Source organism: Tiliqua scincoides, chromosome 1, assembly GCF_035046505.1.
Source record: "Tiliqua scincoides isolate rTilSci1 chromosome 1, rTilSci1.hap2, whole genome shotgun sequence".
NCBI classification, from domain to species: domain Eukaryota; kingdom Metazoa; phylum Chordata; class Lepidosauria; order Squamata; family Scincidae; genus Tiliqua; species Tiliqua scincoides.
Window position 1 is genome coordinate 159,928,031 of NC_089821.1, and position 15,401 is coordinate 159,943,431.

The 15,401-nt window shown below is 39.8% G+C and overlaps 1 protein-coding gene across 4 annotated transcripts in view; it reads left to right on the forward strand.

Moving 5' to 3' along the window:
- ROCK2 (Rho associated coiled-coil containing protein kinase 2) overlaps window positions 1–15,401 on the forward strand; it is a 113,803-nt gene that overhangs the window by 90,953 nt on the left and 7,449 nt on the right. For all 4 annotated transcript variants that reach the window (XM_066612028.1, XM_066612004.1, XM_066612011.1 and 1 more), the window contains 4 exons: window positions 1,246–1,334; window positions 3,331–3,409; window positions 4,598–4,859; window positions 6,360–6,573. In XM_066612028.1, the coding sequence (XP_066468125.1) occupies window positions 1,246–1,334; window positions 3,331–3,409; window positions 4,598–4,859; window positions 6,360–6,573 (644 nt within the window). The remainder of the gene's footprint in view (window positions 1–1,245; window positions 1,335–3,330; window positions 3,410–4,597; window positions 4,860–6,359; window positions 6,574–15,401) is intronic.

Consider the following 15,401-nt stretch of genomic DNA (forward strand, 5'->3'; position numbering starts at 1 on the left):
GCAAAGATAGAGCAGGTTGATCACATAGTGGGTGAGGGGCAGTGAGGAGACATGATTGAAACAAGTGGAGGATTAAACCGGGGGAGAGAGAGAGAATGTGAGGCAGTGATTCTGTTTCTTTGGAAGGTGCTGACAAGTGAGGGGAGGGACAGTAAGAGAGTTGCTAACTGTGATTGTGAGATTTGGGAAGGGGGAATATGCCTGGGGAAGGGGGTGGGGGAGGAGAGAGAAGTGCCAATTGCCTGCTTGTGTATTTGAGAAAAAAGAGTGCAACCAAAAGTCCAATCCTATGCATGCCTGCTCAGAAGAAAGTCCCATTATAGTCAATGGGGCTTAACTCCCAGGTAAGTGTGGATAGGATTGTGGTCCAGCACCCTTCCTCTAAAAGCCCCAAAGTGCAGGGAGGGTCACTTGGGGGAATTGCAGGGAAACTGGCAAGGAAAGGGGACTTTCAGGAACCCTTTTCACTGCCAGCCTAAGGCAGCCTGACTGCCCTATGCATGTCTACTCAGAAGTAAGCCCCATAGTAGCCAATGGGGCTTACTCCCAGGAAAGTGAGGATCAGGCTGCAACCTGAGTCATGCTTAGTAGCAGGAGCAAGCTCCAAGCGGACTCTTCAGCTGCTGCATGGGATGCAAAGCAGCTGCAACCAGCCCTTTCCCTGGCTGCTCTCTTGCTTGTTCTCCCTGTGCTTGTGCTCAGTCTCCCTGCAAAGCTTGTTCTCCCTCAAAGTAGCCGCTTCCTGCCTCCTCTGATCCCACGGCACACCTGAGACAGCCTCTAGTCTCTAGCTTCTAGTGAAAGTCACTAGAGTCACTAGCTTCTAGTGAAAACTCATCGAATTTTCACAGTGGTTGAAAACTGCTACTCTAAATAAACAAACGTAACAGAAATGCATGAAACTATGTTTTGCATCTACTAGGCTAGTCTATTTACTGCTACAGACTGGGGTGAACTGTGTTTGGGGGAGAATTTATTTCTGCACATTTTAGCTATTGAGCAACAAAACATTTGTTTGCAATCACAAACCTACAAAAATAATCCATGGAGCAGGTGCTTTGGCATATACCTCAACGTGGTCCAGCTGATATGTACCCTTTAAAAAATTATGTCAAAAGTACTAGTGGTTTATCCAAACAACTTTTAATGTAAATTCATTTTGTGTAAGAATATTATCATGTAAGAAAGATGACAAAATTCAAAATGAATATTTGTGACACAGCCTATGCTTTCATCTTTTGACAGTATATTATTGTAAGCAGCAAGAAGATACTATTCTATCACAGTGAACAAGATAAAGAGCAATCAAACCCTTACATGGTCTTAGACATAGAGTAAGTATTACTATGTCACTTAATTATATTAATATACAGTACATTGTAGAATGTTCAGTCCCAAAGTTCTTAGAATGAAAACTATTTTGAGCTAGTAGAAAAACCATAAATTATTTAAGAATGTCAGCTAGTGCTGTGTGGATATGATAATGATGTAAAAGTCTGAGTACTCAACAGTAGAGTAGGCTTTGTCAGTTCATAGTGTTTTCAATCCTTTTTGGCTATAGTTAAGAAAACAGACATAATCTCATCTACCCCAGTCCTGGCCTTATATTTGATGCTTTATATTGGCACTCATCTATTCCAGTCAATTTCTCCAGGGTTTGCTGTTAACCATTAGCTAATGCCACATGCTATTACATGTCTTCCAAACTGTGGTTATTGTTAGCAATGGTTAATCTGTGGTTTCTGCGGGCAGAACTAGAACTAGAACTAGACTAATTTTAACTAGAGTTAAAAATATAGGGGAGGTTTAGTCTGGAAATGAGTAAGAATTTCCTAACTGTAAGAGCTATTTGATTCTGGAATAGTCTGCTTCATGCAGTGTTGGAGATTTTTAAGAGGAACCTTGGGCAAGATGACCTCAAAAGTCACTTCCAACTCTAATTTTCTATTATTAGATGTGGCAAGTAGTATTTGCACAGGCTAGACAAGTTGAGTAGAGGGAGAGTGAAGAGACCAGTGTCCTAACTAAGGATCAGGGGTGTGATATATACACCACCCCCAACTGAGACAAATATCTAGTTCCAATGTATTTGTAAATCAAAATTAGGAGCATGAAATATTCACTTCACCATTGAACAAGCTGTTGTGCAACTATTATTTTGTTTGGTGACTGCCTCCACTACCTTGCTTTAAGTAAAAATGCAGTAAAACCACATCTTTTAAATTGGTAAAGAACGTGCTAAAGTAAACTATTTTGGGTCCTCTAAAGGCAACTAGATAGAACATCTTCAGGACATATTTTAAAGGGAGCAAGTTTTAGACTGAAAGCTTCACCATAGCAATGTGCTGAGGGCCCACCAACTTAAGATAGGCTGCCCAATAAGTGGTTTTGTCTGACCATAGCTTGAGGTTTCTAAAACAAATATACCCAGCATGTTAGTTGTTCAGGGTGTTTAAACATCAACAATACTCTTTGCCATTCTATATGCAACCCATGTAAATAATATAGCGCAGGCACAAATAGTTGCCAGAATCAGTGACAATCCATGCAGCTGCTGGAGCAACTGCTTCTTCAAGCCATGTCAAATATGTGAGTTCATGGGAAACAGTCTATGTTCCCTGGTATAGGAAAAGAAGCATTCCTAACAGAATGGGAATGCCCTCATGCCCCTGATGAGATAGGATTAACTGAGGAGCAAAGTCTCCTAGCACAGAGGGCTAACAATTAGCTTCAGTTTGACCCCATCTCATAGGAGATAGGACATCAGCTGAGCGAGCACCCCCTAAAGCCCTTACATTTTGATGAAGGAGTGTGCTTTGCAGTGAAGATGTCTCCTAATTCCTTTTCCCACTTCCTCTGCCACTATTTCTCCACATGAGGGTTCTAGAAAAGAACAGCTAACCACCCCTCTCTGCTGGCATAATATCCTATTTCCTGGACCAAGTAGTTGTAACATGTCCAACTTCTGAACCTAGGTTGCAGTTCTTCAACCAAATGACGTTATGCACATGTATTTCCTCTTTCCTTTCTCATAAACAAAGACCATACATATTGCATCCATTTCTTCTTACTATTTGGACTTAATTGCCACCACTTGTTTTGAAGACTGCGTAGGGGAAGAGTAATTTGTCTGCAAGTTTTAAAATGCACTGATTGCAAAATCCGTATTGGTAGAGGTTTAGAATAAAAATTATGTGTTTACATAGATATATTTATCTATGCATTCAAGTGACGTAGGTGGGAAAACTTCCCCAGACATTGGTGGTTTAGATTTGAAGTGTTTCATATTTTGCATAGTTTTGTTATTTTTCTGCATTTCTTCCTCCATAGCAAGTTGTTCCATGTCCGACCGGTCACACAAACTGATGTGTACAGAGCAGATTCCAAAGATATTCCCAGGATTTTCCAGGTAAACACTTCTGAAATTGAAAATTTTTAAGTAAAAAAATTAAAGGGGTGGTGGTGGAGACGATGAGGTACCCTTGTCTTGTGTAAATAGAATATGCTATTCTTCTAATTGTGTTAAAACTATTTTTAAAGAATGGCTGTTTCTCTCAGTGTAGTTCCTCTCAAAATATAGATTCTCAGTGTTTGACCTGATTATCATTTCTTGACTCAAGAGAGAAACTGTTGAAGCCACTCTAACTAAAAAAAAAATCAGGTCAAAATTATGTAGCTTGCTTATGTTTAAATGTTTATGACATATATAATACAATATAAAATATGTGTTTTAAAAATATGAACAAGGATATATCAACATACACAGTTTGTAGTTTACTTATATTTAGATTTTTTAAAATTATGGACAGTTTAGCCAAAATAAGTTCTTGTATAAGCACTCTAGAATCACCTCAAATCACTTCCATGTAGATTTGTGGGAGGTGAAATTGAGCTTGTTTTACTAAAGGGGGTGTGGAAAGTGTTTTGTGTGTTTCTAGTCTAATTCAGATGAAGTTCCAAGTGTATAGGGCAGTGATTTTCTATCTTTTTCATCTCATGGCACACTAACAAGGTACTAAAATTGTCAAGGCACACCATCAGTTTTTGGACAGTTGACAAGGCACACCATGCTGTTGGTAGGGGGCTCATATCCCCCAATGGTCCTATTAATAAATGACCCTCCACCAAACTCCCGCAGCACACCTGGGGACCATTCGCAGCACACCAGTGTGCCATGACACAGTGGTTGAAAATGGCTGGTATAGGGGCTTCACATTACCAGGAAGTGAAAACGTCTACTCCAGCTATCATGCATGTTGTCCTTCCTTCAGTTTAGTGAGATCTATCATATAAATTTAAGTGCCCATAGGCCTGACCCACACAATTTTAACCTACAAAAATATAATGCAGTTTTTGGTCTTTTTGGGAGAAAAGCTGGGTGATAGTTTTTAATGAATTATATGTGGAGATCAGGTCAGTACATTTTACGTCTTGTCTGAATTTCCACTGTGTTATTTTTCTTTCTTCCAGGCTTTTTCCACCCTCCTTACTTGGTTATATCTGTCTTTGCCTCTGCTTGCAGACATGTTTGGTTTGTTTGGGAAATATGCCTTGTGTATCAAGAATTATTGGCATGGTTCTTTCTGTTCGGTTGTAGATCCTGTATGATAATGAAGGAGAAAGCAAGAAAGAACTAGAATTTCCTGCAGAGTCTGCAGGGGAGAAGTCAAATTATATTTGCCACAAGGGACATGAATTCATACCTACTCTGTATCACTTTCCAACCAACTGTGAGGCTTGTATGAAGCCCTTGTGGCACATGTTCAAACCTCCTCCTGCTTTGGAATGCCGTCGCTGCCATATCAAATGTCATAAAGATCACATGGATAGAAAAGAAGAAATTATAGCACCTTGCAAAGGTATCTAGGATATGTTTCATGTAACTGGGCTGGTCTGTTAGGACTGATAGATGCAATTCTGTCTTATGAAGTACTACTACAAAGCTGCTTCTAACAAAAAGTTATTTTCTATTTTGGAGAGGGAGAAGAATATCCTATGCTTTCTTTGTGACTAAAAAGGTCTATTCTTCTGCTGCTTCTGAATATAATTGGGACAAAAAGATGTGATGTTCAGAATATATGCTGGTATAATAACATTCTTAGCTACTTCTATGTCCAGGGAGTTTTTTGAACTATTGATGTTCTCTTTCGAGGACTAGAATTTTGTGTGTTGTAGAAGAAGATGGAATTTTGTGCTTTGTGCATAGTCAGTTCACACAGACTGCTGGAAAGACATGTTGGATCTCTTTGTTCTCCTGTATGAACTGAGAGTGTACCCTAGAATGCTGCTCTCTGTCTGCATGTTACAGGTGAAGATTGGTGGCTAACTCTCCTTCAGAGAAATGTGTGTGCAACCATTGTTTTTCAAATTCTGGAACCTCAAATAAGCTCCAGGCAATCCCAGGGGAAGTCCAAATAATGTTTTGTTTTTAGGATTTTCCTATCATTTGACTGTTGTTAGTAAGATTTTTCATCTTGTTAACATTAGAAATGATCCTATCAAAATTAAGTTCTGGAACCCCTAGTGGATTAAAAAAAATCAGTGGATTAAAAAGCAGTGGAAAAATAGATTTAAAGACGCATTTCCAGGTTTCTTGCCCCTCCATTGCTCCTCCTGGAATAAGGTCTTGCCTCAATAACTGCAGGAGTTTGATTCTGGGACTCCCTGCTGATACCATAAAATGTGTTAAATAAGAGCAGTTTAAAAAAATTAAGTGTGTCCTTTTACAATTGTGGTTTAAAAACAGCTTCTCCAGTGGGATCTCCATGTTCGGATTAGTCCATGGATGGGTAGCTCCTCCCTCTCAGGGGGGCAGAGTTCAGAACTTCCTGAGGGGGAGGGGCTGCCTGGACTTCCCCAGTCTGGCCTTAGCCTTCTGGCAAGCAGGACAGAGTTGGATGAGCTCTGCTGACCCCCCCACTGGAGAATGCAAGGGGGGGGGGCTCTATTTTTTTCCTGGGAGTATCTTTGCTCCCCCCCCCCCACCTCTCCACCTTTTGCAGCCAGGAGCTTTCTGGCTCTCACCTGCCTGGTTTTTTATTCTGGGCTGCCTGCCAAGGGCAGAGCAGCCATCATTTAAACTTGGCGCTCTTTCACACCTTGGCCCTGCACCTCCCCTTGCATGACTGTCTGCAACAGTAAGAAAAGCAGTTTTCTTTAAACTGTTATTTTAAAGGAATGCATTTTTCCCCACCTTCAGGGATCAGCATATTCTTTCTCATTTGCAGTGTTTATGTTGAGTCAAATCCATGTATAAAAAATCTGTGTATATCAAGGTTGGACCTGTATTTTTCATATAAATACAATGAAATGAATTTTTTCCCATGCATGAATTCTGAGATGTTGACTTTATATTTTAGTAAATTATGATATTTCGACGGCAAAAAATCTACTTCTGCTGGCCAGTTCTACAGAAGAACAACAGAAATGGGTGAGCCGCCTGGGGAAAAAGATTCCCAAGAAGCCTCCAACACCAGACCCTTTTGCCCGATCTTCCCCAAGAACATCCATGAAGGTGCAGCCAAACCAGTCGATGAGACGGCCAAGCAGACAGCTTCCTGCAAATAAACCAAGGTACAAAGTAACCAGGGTAATAGTTTAATATGGTTGATTATTGGTACTTTTATAGGACTATATTGCACAGTTTGCATAGACCATTTTAGATATTTCCATATCTCTGAAAGTGGTTGAAGTCTTGCATCCACTTCAGCAGTGTTTTTTATTATTTGTACTACAGTGTATTTATTAGTTTTTCCTATTGGATTCCTCTTTTCTAATCTTTTTGAAGGTATTCAGAAGAGGGAGTAGGGTGAAATTGTAAGCTACACATTGCAAGAGCTGATAGTTGAAATCCATGGCTAAAGTAGAAGTCAAATCCATTTACTTCACAAACACAAAAGGTTTTTGGAATTGCGTTTATGGAAGCACTAAAGCAGTGTTTCCCAACCTTTGTTTGAGAGGCTACCCCCCTTAAGGAGTGCTGCTTCTGGGTTTTGCTGCCACCGACTAAAGCATGTAAGTTAAAATAAAAACCCTTTATTTACATGTGTTTGGCGGCGACAGAGGCAGAAAAACTTGAAAGTGCTTCTCTGACGGCAGCTATGGGTCCCTGCTTGGGTTACTGCCCTCCTTAAGGGACTAGTGTCCCAAAGGAAGGTTTGGTACATTTGCCCCAGGGGTCATGATCCCCAGGTTGGGAAACACGGCACTGAAGCAATGGAGTGCTTTGCTTTTAATTTTTTCCCACACTAATTACTGATGTGTCTTCTGTTGATGTCCATCAGCAATTGTAAGGTGAACTATGCTTGAAGGTGAGGCTTTGCTCTGCTTCAAAGCTTCCAGAAATCAGAACGACTATATTTGTACCATATTTGATTTAGAACATACCCAGAACAAAGAGGATCGGGCAATTTGCTGCATCATTGCCACAGGAGCAGATATACTTTGATAATCCACACTGATTAGCTGAGCCAGATTTTGTGCTAGCTGTTTCCTCTGAATAATCTTCAATATTATATGTCATAAGAACAAAAGAACAGCCCCACTGGATCAGGCCATAGGCCCATCTAGTCCAGCTTCCTGTATCTCACAGCGGCCCACCAAATGCCCCTGGGAGCACACCAGATAACAGGAGACCTGCATCCTGGTGCCCTCCCTTGCATCTGGCATTCTGACATAGCCCATTTCTAAAATCAGGAGGTTGCACATACATATCATGGCTTGTAACCCATAATGGATTTTTCCTCCAGAAACTTGTCCAATTCCCTTTTAAAGGCATCCAGGCCAGATGCCGTCACCACTTCCTGCGGCAAGGAGTTCCACAGACCAACCGCACGCTGAGTAAAGAAATGTTTTCTTTTGTCTGTCCTAACCCTCCCAACACTCAATTTTAATGGATGTCCCCTGGTTCTGGTGTTATGTGAGAGTGTAAAGTGTAATGTGTAATGTAAAGTGTAATGTTATGTGAGAGTGTAAATGAGAGTGTCATTTAGATGATATTGGGCTTGCTCTGCCTAGAAGTTATAAAAGGCATAACTTTCTAAATGTGATGCTGAGAGTGATGCTTTCTAAATCAGAAAGTTGAAGCTTTTTTAATGTCATGAAGTTTGAATGAGCACAATATGTACCATGTTTTTGGCTCATTTTTTTTTAATCATATTTTCTTTTTGTAGTTCTGGGCCTGTCCTTCGAATTATTCTTCACTGATTTTTTTTCTGTACTCGTGCGTGTGTGTGTGTAACATTTCAATAGTAAGTAATAGGAACCTGTGTCTCAAGCACAAAGGCACACTAACTGGAAGAATTCAGCTATAAAGCCTAAATGACAATATTTTTTAAAATATCTGTATAATAATTAGTTTAGTACTTGTAGGTTTGGGGAATAAATTGATGTGAACAATAATGGGCATTTCCTTAACCTTAAATGTGTAGATTCTTCATAGTTTAACAGAGTTCATAAATGTTACAATCCCTGCTCTGTTATATAGGTAATTCTTGAAAACAGTTTCCTGTAAGGCAAAAGCAATATAGTCATTTAGCAATGTTTGAGTATCTCAGAAAGGTTTGAAGGGCAGTTGTGTGCATTTCATGCTTTGCCCTCTTTGTTGATTGTGATATGTATAAAATAATTATCATCACTGACTTATGGGTAATACTGATGTCAAAGTGACCATTGAAAGATCATATAAAGATAAGTATATTAAGTATTTCTGGTCCAATCCAGAGAAAGGTGGTTGCACTTTTGAAATAAATGGAAAATATAAATTACACCTTAATGAACTTAAGTGCAGCTACTTTTGTTCTGATTGGAACCCATAATTCTTACTAAAGCAGACCTCCAATTTTAGTATAACAATTAGTATAACAATAAAGTTATTGTTTGTTAGAACACTTAGGAAAGAAAGGGTCAAACCCTCTGTTTGGATAAAGACCATGGATACAGGGAGACAGGAGCATGCCAGGAAATATTCCCATCAATGCTCTCTATTGCGTTACTCCCTCACTTACCCTGAGGACAGCTTTTAACTGCAAAGGTAAATGCTGTATCCAGGGGGAAAATACTCAGTGCCATACAGAACATTTAACATGTTACAATGGTTTTCTTTTCTGTATTACCCAGAGGAAGGGATTTTCCCCTCAAAACATATTGGAAGTTAGAAATCCAATCAAAGTTATACTTTGACCTTTTTCTCTATTAGTAAATAACAAAAATTTTTAGAAAAGAATACATAACAAATGAATTGCATAAAAATTAAAAAAAATTAATAAACAATAAGCAATCTATGCTATAATTCAGTTTTTCCCAAACAATTTACTACCAGGATCCACTTTTTAAAATAATAGTCTGTCGGGACCCACTGGAAGTAGGATCATTAACCTGGAAGTGATGCCATCATCGGAAGTGTCATCAAGCAGGAAAAGTTTTTAACACCCCCCACACAAAAAAATAAAATAATAATATAATAATATACAGTATTTATATACCGCCTTTCTTGGTCTTTATTCAAGACTTTATTCAAGGCGGTTTACATAGGCAGGCTTATTAAATCCACGCAGGGATTTTTACAAATTGAAAGAAGGTTCTTTCTTTCAAGAACCACTACATTCAAGATGTTACACTCCGATCTGGTTTAACATTCTGGCCTCCATCCTCCCACGCTCCGAGCAGATGGAACAGCTCAGCTGCAGCTTGCCAGCTGCTTCAAGGTCGCACGGTGCCGGTGGCCTCGAACTGGCGACCTTGTGGATGTTAATCTTCAGGCAAATGGAGGCTCTACCCTCTAGACCAGACCTCCTGCCCCATAATAAGGGCCCAATCCTCAAGACAGTTGGCACTGGGTGTTGTAAATATGCTTTAAGGCACATTTACGGCACTCTCAGAATAGGGAGTGCCGGTGCCAGACTAGCACCAATCAGCACTGAGCCCAGCGCCAAGAGGAGAACACTGCCCAGAGATAAGTGGGACCGCCAGGCAGTGGTACGGTCTTTTGGGCAGGGGAGCTGTTGCGGAATGCGGAGAGGAACTGACCCGGGAAGGGGTAGGGAGGCTGCCTCCACCAGATCCTACCTTTCATGTTGGACTGCAAAGCCCAACACAAAGGTTCTCAATTCTGTGCTGGTGACAGCACAGATAAATAGTCAGCACAAACTTGAGAAGCCCCATTGTGGAGCCTGGGGCTTTCCTTGGGGGGATGAAAGTCTCTTTTCCCCTAGGAGACCTCGAGTGGCTTCCCCACACCTGCAGGACACAGCGGTTGTATTTGGCACCACTGTTCCTCTGGGCACCAGGAAGCTTAGGATTGGGCTGCCTGAAAATCAAAAGTTTACAATAAGTATAAATTAAAAAATTTACTTAAAGAAAACCTCCTGACTCTCCCAAGCAGTTGCTGATCTGTTTTTAAAAAATTCCCCAAATACCCCAAAGGCTGCAATCCTATCTACACTTACCCAGGAGTAAGCCCCATTGACTATCTTTGTTAAAAACATATACATAGTCACCTATTAAAAGTACAGGTCTGTAACATTTCCCCAAATGCAGTCACAAACCAAGTGTAATATATTAAAAATAAAATGCACATTGAAATAAATGGGGACCCACCTGAAATTGGTTCATGACACACCTAGTGGGTCCTAATCCAATATTTGAGAAACACTGCTATAAATGATAAGCTATAAACAATCTATACATAGATATCTTTAAAAGGCTTCTAAATATTCAAAATATGACGATGCATAGTTGTCATCTATGAGCCATATGCTCAAATGTTGACAGGACTTTAATTCATTAAGTAATAGTTGGGGGGACATATCCAGTATTTTAATATAAATCCTTTTGCTACAGTAAGGGCACGCAGAGTATATTTCCACTGTCCCCCAGTTAAATTCTATGAAATAGGCAAGTAGTTCAAAAGAACATGTATCAACAAATATCAATGTTTGTTGTAATATAAAGTTAACACAACTTCCCAAAAGAATAGTATCGCAGTGCACAACCACATTATTATGTATTAGGCAAATTACAATGCCAACAATTAGATTCCTTAGCTAACCCCTTAATATAAAGATGTGGTGTTCAATAGACTCTAAATAATTTTTTGTTGTAATTGCAATTTAGGATCCTTAGATATTGCAGTTATAGTAGTTAACAGAGTTATCTTTTGTCAACAAAACTGCTGCCATGTATTTATTTTTATTGAAAATGTTTGATTTGACTTTCCATTCTGACTGTCCTCCTGTTTCTGAGCTGGCTACGAGCTTGTCTCTGACAAAAAAAAAATCAAAACCCTCTCTTTTGTTAGTAAATTGAATAATGTATTATTGCCACTGGTATTGCAATTAGTGCAAGATTTATAAGAATGGCCTTCATATTTTTTAGAGAATGTAATCTTTTAAAGAACTCCAAAATTTTACATTTATTTTTGGTGTAAGCCTTTCAACATTGAGACTTCAGTATTTCTGAAATTGTTGGTTGCTTACATAGGCCAACACACATTTTGCTTCCTTAAACATTACACTAATTCCTGGGTATATTTGGGGTGCTGATTCAAAAAATGGCATCCATTTTGTCCTATCGCGTCTAGTTTTGGAGACATGGTATAGCCTCTTTAGTGAAGTTCAAGCAGCTTCCTCATGAGGAAGCTGCTTGAACCATTCACTAATTAGGCTACACTATATCTCCAAAGCTAGATGTGATCGGGCAAAACGGATGTCATTTTTGGAATCAGAACCCCAAATTCATATCAAACCACCATAAAGTTTGGGAAAAACTTTTCTGACCCTCAATTTTGTAGGCCTGTGTTATCAGAGGTGCTGTTGTGAGTCTAGTCTTAAGCCTGGAAAGAGTTACAGGACCAAGGAAGGGGGGATAAAAAATACAGCAAAGCTAATTAAATTGCTGAGCTTAAGAAGAGAAGGGGGTTGAAGAGAAGATTAATGGGCGTTAGAAAGCATTCTTTTAGAAAGCCGCGGAGTCCACCGAGAAGGGGAATTCACAGTAAACTGAAATCTCCCTGTTTATATCTTCTGTCAACACATTGCTGATTCTACTGAATGAAGTAAGCATTTTTATAGTGTTCAGCAATAAGTTAGTTCTGTGACTACTTTTTCTATTCTGTGTTTGATGAATAGTGTTAATAGTAGTGCTGCACTGTTTTAGTTCATATGATGAACTTTGGTAGGCTCAGAATTTGGAAGTAATTGGCGGTGACATCATCACGTCATCGCCAATTACTTCCGGGTTGGACCAGCCAGGGGTATCGTAAGGGTCATGTTGCCCATGTTGCCTGGTTGTCCAAAGCTAAACTGCCCTATCTTAGATTGTCTGCTGCAGTAATTATATTTTGTTTAAGGCATTGATTTTTTTAATTTTATTTCATTTTTTTGAAGTATCAAATTTTGTCATTGGGGGTCTAAATTTCCTAAATTAAAGTTTAATTTTGTATGAGGTACATATATACAAATAAATGCATACTTCAAAACGTGTTCTGTCTAGAATGATACATGGGAGAGATAAGTAAGCTTAGATCATTCTTAAATTGTTCTTCCGGCTCAACTTTCACCTTCAAGAGATGTCTCAATCCAGAACTTGGTGTGAAAGCAACTCTTGAGTTCTCACAACTCAAAAATGACTTTTGGACTGCCAAACAAGCTATGCCCACACCCTGGAGTTTCAAAAGGAGCTTTTGAAGCATTCAAAGAAGATACTTTCAGAAATGGCCCATGGAGTGGAATGGAATATTCCAGGTTCCTTAAGCACCTTGGCCTCTGGACCACTGCCATGGCCACTGACAATAAATTCTAGTTCCTTGCCATTTCTGGTAGGAAGCACCTCCTGCATACATTGACATGCTGTGTTCAGTACACAGTGCTTCTTCTCATGGACCAAGTAGCATTAATGAATCAAGACATGTGAAATTAGCATTTAAATTCACTAAGAAAAAGGGGCCAATTTTAAAACATTTACTTAAATTTGCTAACTAGAAGCAAGAACTCATGAGAGTTACTTGTTGAATTAGTGTTCTTCACCAGATGGACATCTAGCACCGTCTCCTATTGGTTGTAATCCTGTTTAGTCTTAACTTAAAAGGTGCTAGGGAAGATTCTTCCTTCAAGGGACCACAGCACATTCTCTCCAGGGAGGGGGAGGGGGCCTTTTGAGGTCATTCTTCACTGGATGAGATCTGTAGGCTGGCAACTTGATCTTTGGTGCTTGCCTTCACTCATCACTACAACATAGATACATTTTCCTCAGCTAATGTGGTTTTTGGGAGGTGGGTGCTGCAGAGGGTCCTGGAGACATAATGTCTCACCTACTGTCTGAGGACCCACCTTTTAAACCTACTGCTCTGTTATAGCCTGAAGTATAAAACATTATTCCCTTTCTCTGCAACAAAAATACAGGAAACTCCTATCTTAAATTCCTGTTGTGAAATGAAAAGCATTCTACTCATTGCTTGTTCAGATTCCAGTGACATGGTTCTGGATCTGTATTACCGCAGATACTCACCTATAAGTTGATCCCACAGATAAGTCGAGGGCAGGTTTTGAGCCAACAATCATGGAATTTTCTATGACCCTCAGATAAGTTGGGGGTTAAACTTAGGGGGGTGTCTGACTATAGTTTTGTCTGATTTTACTCGAGGCCAGATCCTGAAAAATAACCCACCACTAATTGTTACCTAAGAACTGTAGCCTCTAATTTATTAAAAACATAGTAAAAGATCATCAGATACATTTTTATTCTTTTTAAATTCTGGTCTTCATCACCTTTTTGTAAGCGCTGTCAGAGTAAGTGCACTGTAAACAACATACCAGTAAAACAGTGGTTCGCAACCTGGTATTCATGTACTCCCAGTACACTCAACAGGACCTTTAAGGGGTACTTGAAAAAGAATGGAATAATGGTAGAAAAAGGCAGGTCATGCTCCAGAATGCCTTGCAAGACAGGAATGCCTTGCAAGGACCAGCAAGGCGGGAAGGGAGGTAGCTAGTTGGATGTGAAAGCCCACCAATAGCTAGTTTTGGTCATCAATTCATGTATGAACCAGTAATTGAAAACCAGCACAGTAAAAAAGCTGAAACATAATATGGAAAGTGATCAATCACCCAGAATTTCTCAGCACACTTCTAGTGCAAAACAGTGCAAAGGCAGAGTCTTCTGTTCTTCAAACAGATAAAAAGAGAAAACACTGTGATGAATACATGAAGCCTGGGCTTTCATAGAGAGGAGATGAGGGCTTGTATTATTAATTACAAACATTTTGCTAATAGAAAGGGTACAATTTATGGAAATGGGCTGCCAAGGGATATGCAAGTGAAAAAAGTTGGCAACCACTGCAGGAGAACCAGGAATCAAATCCACCTTTAAGGTGTCTGGTGTGTTAAGCCAGAAGCTCTATGTACAACATACAACCCATAACACGTAACTGGGAGTGTGCAATTCAATTCACAGCAGAGAGATGCAGCTGCATATATTTGCAACCCTTTTTACTCATTCATTTCATAAACCTTTATTGGCATTTAAAACAATTAAATACACAAGGTAGAAAAAATAACATTTTTTTAACTTCATGTAGAGCTTGCCTTCATTAACACATCCCAAATAATAATTCACAAGTGACTACATTTTTTGATAACAGCCACCAGGAAATCTGCTACCAAGTTGGTAGTTACTTCTGAGCTATCCTCAAGGAGGAAGCTCACACGTCCTTCAGAGGGGCCAATAAAGTTAGATAGAATTGGCTCTAATAGGCGTTTGCGAAGGTAACTATGAGTGGAGCAGTGACATAAAATATGGGCGACTGTATCGGGTTCCAGCTGGCAAAATTTGCGAATTCTACACTCGTGGGATATTTTGAAACCTTCCAGAGAGGACCGAAGAAGGGAAAATATTAAATCTTGCAAGCATAAAGGCTCGTCTCTTGCCAGGATTCACTAACTTTCGAAAATAGTTGAGACCATGACCAAAAGAAGGAGTCCGGCCAAATAACACAGGGAGCAGGTGGGGTTAAGGTTACGAATAAGTAACTGAGTTTCTTCCTCCCATAATTTTGTCCTTAAACCCTTTTTACTCAGAAGTAGACACACTGCTTTCCATGGGTGTTATTCTTCAACCTCTGCAGACTGAGAGCAAAGTCCAGCTGAAATGTCTGCATGACTTCCTCTTTGCTGACGATGCAGCTGTCACTACCCACTCTGCCAAAGATCTCCAGCAGCTCATGGATCGTTTTAGCAAGGCCTGCCAAGATTTTGGACTGACAATCAGCCTGAAGAAAACACAGGTCATGGTTCAGGATGTGGACTCACCTCCCTGCATTACAATCTCTGCACATGAACTGGAGGTTGTCCATGACTTTGTGTACCTTGGTTCAACGATCTCTGACACTCTTTCTCTCGATACCGAAC